The 11097-nt window shown below is 41.3% G+C and overlaps 1 protein-coding gene and 1 non-coding gene across 3 annotated transcripts; both read right to left on the bottom strand.

Moving 5' to 3' along the window:
- Positions 1–834: 834 nt before the first annotated feature.
- On the bottom strand, positions 835–10577 carry RBMX (RNA binding motif protein X-linked). Of its 2 annotated transcripts, none has more exons than XM_039354745.1 (10): positions 10440–10577; positions 8896–9022; positions 8613–8719; positions 7892–8057; positions 6922–7041; positions 6297–6411; positions 6074–6199; positions 5091–5176; positions 2346–4581; positions 835–1531 (listed from the first exon to the last, which is right to left on the bottom strand). In XM_039354745.1, exons 2-9 carry the CDS (start codon positions 9002–9004, stop codon positions 4271–4273), a joined length of 1140 nt encoding a protein of 379 aa, XP_039210679.1. In that variant the 5' UTR covers positions 9005–9022; positions 10440–10577; the 3' UTR covers positions 835–1531; positions 2346–4270. The 2 variants fall into 2 exon arrangements, with proteins under 2 accessions (XP_039210679.1, XP_039210678.1); XM_039354744.1 differs by having other exon boundaries at positions 5091–5191; positions 10440–10576.
- On the bottom strand, positions 8787–8859 carry LOC120313259. The gene has a single exon (XR_005558095.1). It is a non-coding gene; the product is annotated as a small nucleolar RNA SNORD61 (small nucleolar RNA).
- Positions 10578–11097: the final 520 nt, after the last annotated feature.

The raw sequence follows: 11097 nt of genomic DNA, 5'->3' as shown, positions 1-11097 counted from the left end.
CTATGCATCCCTTTCAACTGGCTTAGGTCTCCCTCTACTGACAATTATTTTGCACTCCACATCTTATAACTTCTGCTGTAAATTCTTCCCTTTAAAATGGAACAATGATTTGTTCCTTAAGTTCTAACTTGTTGGCAGATTTTTCTTCTGTGCATGTGGAATCTTGTTTGGATTATTCAAGGCAAAGGATCGCGATTAGACACAACTCACTAATACAGTAGTTGGGTGGGCTATGGCCCCAAAATGAAAGGGTTCTTAGATCCAGAGGAGCCCTAGGACCAACACTGGCCTAAGGGTTAGAGCCAAAACAGTACTCAATAATAGGGCATAATCATACAGCAGCTCTTTAATACCTTGAAGAGCCATCTCCCACCAACTCCTCTCCCCTCACCATCCCTTGTGCCTTTTGATTACTTTGACCTAATACACAGCATCTTCCTGTTTTTTGACCCATCTTTCCAATCTGCTTAACTGGATTGTAGCATCCAGCTACCTCCAACCCAAAGTACTGGCAAGCACATCATGGGGTTGGACTATTCTTGTCTATCTAGTAAGCTTTTATTAGACTGTTCAAAAGCAAAAGGCAGCAGTGTCTACAGTGTAGCTCTATAGCCCTGTGAAAAAGCTTACCCAATTTTATCTTTTTGGACAACCCATTCAAACCTTGTAATGTGTTCAAACTACCCGTACGTTAAAAACCTGCCAGAAAAGCTGGTTAATAATCAGTAATATTGTACCCAATAAATATCTAAGTAGCCTTTGGCCACTCCTGCAGCACACTTCACTCTGAAAGCCGGAACTGTTATCACAGACCACTTTGGAGTAATGAAGAGCTCAGGAGGAAACCAACATTTTATTGACAGTTTAGTGGATACAAGGATCCCAGCTTCAGCTGTTGTCTTCCACGATGCGTCAGTTTTCATTTGACCAAAATGTTACCCGTTTCTTAAATTTATGGCACTAGCTCCTTTTCAGAATTGTATTTCATGAAAAGGGAATTGGTAACTTTGGACTTTATGCTGTCTCATTTGTGAGATTTCACCAAAACGTTTATAGATGGCTGTGACATTCTTGTGAAATCCAATTGTTGTTCAACTTCTGGTTAAATATCACATGAACACAAGGATTTAAGAAGAGTTATTCTCGGGGGAAAAGCTCAGCATTACAATTGGCCAGATCTTGAAAATCCTTCTCCTGCAGTGCAGTCTAAACTGACAGTTATTTAAGAAAGACGTACACTTCACCTTGCCTAACTGAAGGCACCCCAATTCTTGCTCCTGACACCCCCTTTTTAAGTCACAAGCCATGGCTTTTGCTGAATGTGCCTGCCAGGATTTCAATCGCATTTCTAAGAGGACAGAAATAATTTCCATCCGATATTTAAGATTCTATCTCACTTATGACCAGTGTCTGTAGTCACAACAGACAATGGCATTTTTGAAACGACTTTCCTGCAAATTGCCTTCTTTAAACTTTGTAGCCATATTTTGAGTCTGCTTCTTTCTTTAGAGGCCTCCACACAATTCTGTACCTAGAATATAAACATTAGGAGACTGTCAGAATAGAAACGGTATCAAACGTATTATTAATATAACTAGCTTAATGCCATTGCCAAAAATGAAACACTGCACAGCACAAAAAGAACGGTTTTAGGATCTTTACTTCATTGCACTTAAACATAATTGGCTGCTTAGTTTCTGAACAAACTGCTGTAAATGAGCACAACTGCTCTTATAATGCCTTCTCAAGTGACAGATCATCTCTTATGAAATTCTGAGCCTCAACAATAAACAGCTTTCAGCAAAAGCTTAAGAGCTGTCCGCTTATCCTTGTTAAGGTCAATGGAGACATTAGCCCACAAGCACACTATCTCCAGCTGTTTGTTTGTATCTCCAATTAAAAAAAAAGTGATTTAAGAATGGCACGCCAAGTAGAAGGTATACAAAAACTAAGTGAGCCACAACGTCCACTGGCAAAAAACTAGTTTACCAAGTTCTATTTTGGAAGAGTTCTACTGAAGATTCTTTATACTATGTTTCATAGGTAACTCCTTTCCCAGAAGTTTTTAACGGGGCAGACATCAGCACTTTAACCATATTAGATACAATATTTATTCCTGACTTTAATAATCAATGCATTTGTTCTTTTGCTTGCAAAAGTAGGTGCAAGTCTCACGAAATGGGACATGTTATCAGCCTGTTCAAACTGAACTGTAGAACTAAAAAACGCCAGCCAATTCCACAAACCAGCAGCAATGGGGCAGTCTGTTCTACTTCACAATCTTTTTTTTATTTGCAAGATATCTGAAATGAGCAATTTTAAGGTGTCCCTCACCTCCATCTTACCTGCTGCTCTGATGCAGCTCACAAACATGATGTTCATTCCAACACATGCACTGCTTCCCAGGTCTCACCTTAAAGGGAACGTTCAGCCTGCAACAATGAAAGACTGTGTAAGATTCCGGTGGGCCCAACCGCCCAAACCCACGACCACCCCAGAAACGGGGAAAAAAAAACCTGGGTTTGCCGATTAGTCTGTCACGATCTAACATTTTACACATTTGAGAGGTGGAAGGTTCACTGGACTGGAATGAACTGGAATGGCTTAGTGAAACAGTCGCATGGCTTTATGGATTCTGATTTTCTTTCCAAGGGTGCTGTTCATGGTAAGTCCATTTGACTGGCAAATATGTTTGGAAGGTTTAGAGGAGCACTTTAGTTGGAGGTCTCTTCAGGTCTTACTACATTTCAACAGCATCTTTTGACCTTCCTGGCAGCACCTGGGTTATGACAAGTCGCCCAGGTACCAGAATTCCCAAAGACTACAGTATAAAGAAAAAAGTCAGGCATCCAACTAAACATCAAGTTCGTAATCATGGCTTGCTTGACATTTCCCAAGCTGTTAACACAGATTTGGCAATTTAAGCCAAGTTCTGATTGTATTACTGCTTTATATTTCTTAATTAAAAGTACAAGGAGCTTGCTTTTTTTTTAAAATAAAGTATCTTCATTGAAACATACTGGCCAAAAAAGCAACAGACCCTCCCAACCCTTTATGGGGATGTTTGTTTTACAAGCTGCTTTCTTAGCATCATTTTCAAAAGCTTTGTGCCATACATATTTTCATCCAAGACAAGGTTATGATGAATTTGGAAGGCTTCGCCTAAGGCTTTCCAGCACAGGTATTTTTTTTTTCCATTTGGCGCTTTCTTTAAAAGCTAGAAAACTTCCATTGCCATGATGCACAGAATGTCCTACTGTACTAAAAGGACGATAGCTTTGGTTTCACGTTTGACTTAGACCGAAAAACTAGTTTTGCTTTGCTTACCATCTTTGCTGTTTCACGGGCATTTGATGCTTTAAAGCTGTTGTGGGATGCTGAAAGTTTTCACTTGTTTATATGAAGCCATAAGCTTTTCAGAAGTTGGTGAGAAAGACTTCTTTGCTTATCTTACTTTCTCCATTTTGCCTTTGGAGTCAAAGATGTTCCTTTAAAAATGAGACACTACAGGATTGCAAAAATTTGAAACAGTAAGAGCAAGTATGTTCTGCAGCTTCTTGGATGGAATGGGCCAAACCTTTTTTTTTTTTTTTTTAATTTACAGAACTCTGCAGCTTGCTTGCTACAGGTTAATATATTACTGAGGGGGTGAGGTTCTTGCAAATTGCCTAAGGAAAGACGTAGAATGGCACAATGTACATTCAGCTTTATCCATTGGCAGTTTTGACTTAAAGGCTGAATGGTATCCTGAATTTTACACAGGACCGAAGACAGGTCATGTCTGGGAGCATCTTTGCATTTCAGAGGACACTTAATAGTTTAGGGTTGGCACACATCCCCACCCCCCCTCCAACAAATCATACGTCTTGCCTAGAGAGAAGGCATGCTTGCATGTGCAGAACGATCCATGGCCATTTTAGATGCATGGGGTGCCTTAGGTTGGCTGTTGCATTGATGACGTGAAAAGTGGCATTTCAGGGTTAACGTTTACTTTGAAAAGGTTACAACACTAGTACATAGGCTCAAAATAGCATACATTAACATCTGCTTTTTGAGAGAAATTATTAACAATTTTGAAATGAAATTAAACATGTTTTACTCTTTCCTCACAAAAAACATCAGTAATGAAGGGGAACTTAACAAGCAACAATAAAAAAAAGTTAAAAACATTGTTTCGGTAGTCCTCTGGGTGGGAACGAGATAAAACTTCCACATTCCTTGTTTTGGAAGGAGGAAAAAACTTGATTTGGTCCATGAGTTTCAAAGATTTTTAGTATCGGCTTCTGCCTCCGCCTCTATCCGAGCGGCTCCCTCCCCGGCCGCCACCTCTGGGTGCTCCGCGGCTTGAGCTGCTGTAAGAATCGCGTGGCGGAGGGTAGCCCCGTTCCATAGAAGGGGGAAGGCCTCTGTCTTGTCTGCCCACACGGTCTCGGCCACTTGAGTAGACATCGCTTCTGCTGCTTGAGTAACTCTCGCGACTTCCACCATACCCATCTCGGGTGCTTCCGTAATCGTCATAGCGACTGCTTCCACCATATGATGGAGGGGGCCCGCGTGCAGGGGGAGCACTACGTGAGTTACCTGCAGGTTCAATGGTCAGGTAATAGGGCAACACTATAAATCATATCACCACAATTTTACATCTGAGTTTTTAAAAGAACTGCATCAATGGCTTCTCTTTTTTTTGGATTTTTAAACTGAGGAGTTTAAATATAATCTCACAGTATATTTGGTGGGGGGAAAGGATCGGGCAGAGAAGGAAATAAACAGGCTGTTTGAAGATGCTGGTTTTTCACAAAGTAGCTCGTTTTTTGGGATTATTCCAGAACAGCTTGCTATTTTTATAGAAGAAACTCAGCCATTGTTTTTCCAGTGAGAGATGCAATTCAGAATTGTTGAACTTTGCTTCGATAGGTTAAGGGAACTGCAATTCAATTGTTTTGTTAAAATAAAAACAACAGTTACATTTTTTCTTCCATTGCAGCAGAAAAACCCATCATGTTATGTTAATCCCTCTAAAGAGCAGCACTCTAGCAAGTCAAGGAAGAAGCCTAAGACATTCCTTAGAAACCCTCAAAGTCAGCACTTACCGTAACTCTCATAGGAATCTCTGTAAGAGCCTCCACTGGGATGATCCGAGTAATCCCGGTCACGCCCTCCGTAGCCATCCCGATCGCTGTAGGAGGAATAACTACTAGGGCTTAGTACGGAAAGTTCACAGGGATAGAAAATAAAGTTTTTTATTCTTGCTTTCATTGAGTTTCTTTTTTCTGCATTTCTAAACGGTGTAACTTTTCCCATCTCTTCTTTGCAAAGCGTGAGGTATAGCAACAGCTGTAGCACTTAGGATTATATACCGCTCCATAGTGCTTTACAGTACTCTGGGCAATTTACAAAATAAAAGCATTATTTGCATATTGCTCCCAACAATCCAGGTCATTTCACCAATGTTGGAAGGATAGAAGGCTGAGCAAACCCTGAGCCCTGTTAGGATCAAACTCCAGATTGTGAGCAGTTTGCCTGAAATACTGCAGTTTAACCACTTCGCCCCCAGGGTAGTGTTATCTGTACAGTTGCACTCTGAGGACTTTAAAAGGGTATCAAAACAAGGCCTGCCATCAATCTTTAATTCAAAAGAAGTATTCATCACCATTGCTGATGACTTGCAATGGCAGTTTGATTGGAATTACCATCATCGCCAAACGATTCAGTGTTGGCAATCCCCGCCATCAACGATTTGGTTATATTGACTGCCATTGTTAACCAAATCCCATGGCTGTCAGGTGAGGAGAAACCCTGGACCTCCCAGGCCATTTGTAACCACCATTTGTTCAGGGCTATTTTAACTTGGAAAGGACAAATGGTCATAGGCAGAGGACAGACTGGCAAGCAACACCAGTCCCTCCTTGTTAGATGAGGAGATGGCTTAAGGAATTGGTTTGTTTTGGGCTTTTCCATTTTCTCGAGATCCTTACGGAGAGTTTTAGCCTTGTTAAATGAACGTGGGTGGAAGCACTCTCGTTTCTAAATAACCTCTATAGAATATTAACACATACAACTGAACGCTAGGTACCTGTAACCTCTCGAGGGATACTCATCACGTGAACTGGAGTGTCCATAATCACGATAGGTATATTCCCTTGGTGGAGGGGCATAATCTCTTGTGTCTCTGGAACTTGGATAATCTCGGCTTGAATAACTACAGAAATTAAAATTAAATTACTTTTTATTACTGACAAGCAAAATAACAAAGTTCGAGGACATCTGCTTGAACTCATTAACAAGCATTATTTTACCTGTCTTTAGTACTGTAGCCATCATCTCTGGGGGATAAGTAGACATCTCTTCGTGATGGCAAGGGGTCTCTTCGTGGAGGCCCCCCATAGCTGTCTCTGCCACGTGACAGGGGTGCTAAAATAAAAAAAAAAAAAAACAAATAAATGGGAGTGTTTTGAAAACAAGGCAATCAGAAAGCATTTGTCCCCATTTTGAGTAGGAGAACTGTTATACTGTTTTTTTTTAATGGAGGCAAAAGTCTATGCATTATTATACAAATCTTCAATAGCAATAGGAAGAACCATGCATAGGCACAACCTCATTGCAATTACTGCAAGAATGTTTGGGAGAAGGCTAAGGTTATGTTACTTATAAAGATTTTAATTTGAATTGAGTGTTGAAGGTGTATTTACATGGCGGCAGCATCTTGCATAGCCTAGAAGAGCAGAGTTGACCCATAGCTCACGGGAGGTGTTATATTCCCAATAAAGTATTTTATACAGATTTGCTATGTTGTGATGTATCCAATGCCTGGAGGGCAAAGTACACTGACAAGCAGTATTAAGAACTAAAAGTGCAACTGCCACGGCTCCCTTCAGTTAAGACTTTATGAGCAAACGAAAGCAGCATTTGCACAATGCTTACCTCTACCACCCATCCCGCTACTGCTGCGTACAGGTCCAGATGGCGCAGGTCTTTTGGATGGTGGGCCCCCACTGCGGGGAGGCGGGCCCCTTTTCATTGGGAGAGGGCCTCTAGAAGAACCTAGAAGACAGCATATGACAGCATCAGAAGGACCATCATGATGCTGAAAGGCACCAGAAGTGAAAAGAGGTTAAGAACATGCATGCTCAGAAGGACTGCTTTTGTCCCAAATAACATCCCTGACAGTCAATCCTGGATCAAGGCCCCTAAAGAGAAACTTGCGCAACTTATATGACCGATGTATGCACGAATCTATATTTATATGCTATGGCCATTAATGAGTTACAGAAAAGCAGCAAGCAGCTAAAACTGGTAACATGCACCCATCTTTTAACTGTTGAGCCTTTCAATGATCAAGAACTCTTTATTCCTGTTTTAAATTCAAAGCACAAAGCACGTGTGAGAACCCAGACACTCAATGTTTTACATGCCAATCAGATACTTTCAAGGAAGCTCACAAAAAGGAGTGCCCTGGCAGTTGGCTTTTAAGCTGTGAGGGATAGTAAACAGCCATCCAGACCAGGAGCTACCCACAGCCTGATCAGCATCTGCTTAAAATCAAGAAACATGCTCATTGAGCAAACAATAGCTAATGTTCCTTGTTTCTGATTTAAAAAAAATATTAAGGCAGGGATTTATAGTATGGTGCCTTCCAGATATTTGCTCTGGACTTGCTTTTGAAATACAAGTCCATTCAAGCCAGACTTTAAATTCACCAATCTCACCTAAGTACAAGATCACACAGACATCCCAAATCACTATCTGGATGGTGACTTTTTTTTCTGCATTTCAAAGTGTTAATAATTCTTGCTCACAGCACATTATTTACCTTCTGTCCAGTTATTTTCCTTCTTTCCATTCGACTTCTCTAAGTCTTGTATGCTATCAATGCACAGGAACTTAAACATACCTAAATGACTGCCTCTTGAAGGAGGCCCCCGGGGTCCACTGCTGCCTCTTCCACCTCTAAGGCCTCTTGGGGGTCCTCTGCTCCTTGGAGGGGGAGGGCCACGTCTACTACTTTCAAAGGTTGGCTTGGTAGCTTGTTCAACTTTAATGGATTTTCCATCTAAAGACTGAACAAAGGCATCTAATTCAATCTTTGTGAATAATGACTGCCTTTGGGCTAATTACATTTCTAGACTTTCATTTGAGAGTATTATCAGCAACTAATCCCACTCAGAATGCTAATGCTATTTATTAATTGCTGCTTAGTTAACAAGGTTATGTCATTGTACTTGCATTAAACCAGGGAATATTAAGTAAGATTTGCAAATATGTTACTACAGTGTTTTAACTCATTTGTCTTTTTAACTTCAAGTTGCAATACTGATATTTTAGAAGTAAACATGTGGCTGTTCCTGTTATACATGACATTTTTTTCTTGTATTTTGAGAAGCATCCAACAAACATTTAGACATTTCTGATGGTACTGTTACCACTGGAAAAAGGACGTAGTATACTGTCTTTTTCACTTTAAGTGATGCTGGAAAGCAACCTTCTCTATCCAAGTTGAAAGACGTCAGATTTTCTTAAATTATCTCTTGGAAAATCAATAGACACAATTGTTTGAAACTATTTCAGTACTCCCCTTTGTTTCACCACAATAAAAACCAGACATTAATTCTTACCTTTCCATTCATATCTCTTGCTGCATCCTTAGCATCTGCTGGGCTCTCAAATGTGACAAAAGCAAAGCCTCTGGATTTGTTGGTTTCACGATCTTTCATAAGGAGAACTAAGAGAGACAGAAGCATTATTTTGTTTGCTGATCTTAAAGGGGTATGCCCAGGATTCACAGAAGCCTGCTCAGAACTTCTTAGAGGATAGGTAAGTTCTATCACTTCAGCTGATCAAAAAAGCTAAGTTCATCACAGCAGAACTGAAAACCCCACCAAGATGCCTTGTCCTTACCTTCTACAATACGGCCATATTTGCCAAAGACGGCTTCAAGAGCTTTCTCATTAGTTTCAATGTTCAATCCACCAACGAACAGCTTCCCAGGCCGATCTGCTTCAACCATTTTGACAGGTTTTGGGATCTAGAACAACACAACCAAACTTCAGAAATCATAAATCATATAGTCACATCAAACTGCAATGTGATTTTTGGGATTTCCTGCATATGGAAGACCTCTTTGATAAGATTCCATTTTCACTACTTGTTAATTACTTCGTCAATGCTTTGCTAAAATGTTTATAGAGCACATTCTGAAGTGGCCCAATTACTAAATAAAAAACTAATATGGCATGATAAACTCAAAATAATATCGTTCTAGTTTAAACATGAACCAGGACTGGTGTTAACAAACTGCATTTCCTCACAACGGTTTTTTAAACCTCATTCCAGAATTGTCCCTTTTACTAAACTTTTACAAATAGAACTCTATTGCCATAATACAATGAAATAAAATTAATTTCTAACTATTCTGTCCAAACCAATGTCCTCCAGATATATGATATAGGCCGGGTCTCCTGCTTGAGCAGGGGGCTGGAGTAGAAGACTTCCAAGGTCCCTTCCAGTTCTATTCTGATTCAGACAGATTCATTTAGACCCCAAAACCCAAATAGCAACAAAAGTATTGTGAAATTTAGCAGTTCACATATATTTCTGGAAGACACCTCTATTGAATGAAACCTGTTCAAAAAGAATAAGCCGTTGAAGCACTCTCGTGTTTTAACAAAAAAAAAAAAACTAATAAAAGCATCTAGACTGCTCAATGCACAACCAGATCGGCCATTCCATTCTGCCCGAGTTTTATTCCAAAATATAAATGAACAGCAAGTTCAGAGAGAGGTAGAAAGATAAAACTCCCAAGTAGAAAAACCCGGGCAAATTTCCAGGAAATTCAGTTTTCGTATTTGGTAGGATTAAAAAACAAAACAAAAACCCAACCCTTAAAAAAATAAAGGCGATTCCCACGTTCGGTTAGCAAGCAAAAGGCCCGAGCCTTTTCGTGCAAATCACGCATGCGCGCCGGCCAAAGGAGCGCGCAACGCGCATGCGTCTTCGGCAAAACCAGCCTCCCGAAAGAGCGGGGCATGCGCACTCCCGTCGCCCTTCCCCCCGTCGCACGCGCCTTAAAGAAGTGGGCGGGGGCGCGCGAAACATCGAGGAGCATCTAAAGGCGGCCGCAAAATGGCGGCTCCCGCGACCCTCCCTGAGGAGACCATGAGGGAGGGCGGGGAGACCACTTTCCACCACCCACCTCTCACCCACTTCCAAAGCTTTAAAATGGCGCCTCAGCTACTCCCTGAGGAAGAGCGGGAAGGGTGAAAACCGTTGAGGGGGTGTGGAGGGAAAGCAAAATAAATAACGGCCTTGGGGTCTGCTTCCCGCCGACACGGAAACGGTGTGCGTGCGTGAGACAATACAAAAAAAGGATACCTATATATTATATTAAAAAGGCCGCATTAAAAAAAAGTAAGCCGCCCTCAACCGCTACCCCGCATCTTTACCTCGTCCCCGCCGGCCTGCAACGACGCACTGAAGAGGAACAAAGGGCTGAGGGCCTTTATATAGGTGACGTCAGCGCGTTCGAACTGGGCTTGGAAGCCCGGATGAAAGCATGGCGAAAGGGAGGAGGCGTGGCCAGGGTTTGGGAGACAGAAGAAATGGGCCCGGGTAACGGCGGGTGGGGGGGTGTCTGCACATGCGCGAGCCTGTTCGCAGATAAGAATGTGCATATGAATATATATACCTTGGTTGAGCAGAGAGTTGGAATAAAATTATAGGAAATAAATAGGCCTTGGAGACTGTCGATTTGTTGATTGCATTTCAGCCTGGGATGCTTTTATTCAAGATTCACCCACATTCTTCTTTGTGGTTCTCTGGAAGGAAAAGACGTGCAACTCTGCTATAAATTTAAAGGCACGCTTAAAGAATCTGGATGTTTGCGAATAAATGCATTCAAATGGGTCATTTAAGAGTGTTGCATCTTCATGCATCTATGCAAACACAACCATGTAGATAGATATATCGACATTTCTTTGGACTAGAATTCTATGTACCATTCAAGGAATCCTCGACTTAAAACAACTGCGATCAGAAAATTAGTTGTGCAGCCACTGAGACGTCACGTGATGGCAATTTTATGAACTTTTTGCTGCAGTTGCT

The sequence above is a fragment of the Crotalus tigris genome, unplaced genomic scaffold (assembly GCF_016545835.1).
Source record: "Crotalus tigris isolate CLP2741 ecotype Arizona unplaced genomic scaffold, ASM1654583v1 scf7180000018585.330925593:3314079, whole genome shotgun sequence".
Classification (NCBI taxonomy): domain Eukaryota; kingdom Metazoa; phylum Chordata; class Lepidosauria; order Squamata; family Viperidae; genus Crotalus; species Crotalus tigris.
The sequence above is the reverse complement of the archived record's forward strand: the minus strand, read 5'-3'. Positions and strand labels throughout refer to the sequence as shown.

Bases quoted from the DNA above. Each gene is read 5' to 3' on its own strand.
- RBMX (XM_039354744.1), bottom strand. From the start codon at position 9,004: ATGGTTGAAGCAGATCGGCCTGGGAAGCTGTTCGTTGGTGGATTGAAC. The intron at 6,200-6,296 runs GTAAAATAATGC...TAATTTCTGTAG, and splicing joins GGCTACAGTACTAAAGACAG to TTATTCAAGCCGAGATTATC. The intron at 4,582-5,090 runs GTAAGTGCTGAC...TTGAACCTGCAG, and splicing joins AGATTCCTATGAGAGTTACG to GTAACTCACGTAGTGCTCCC.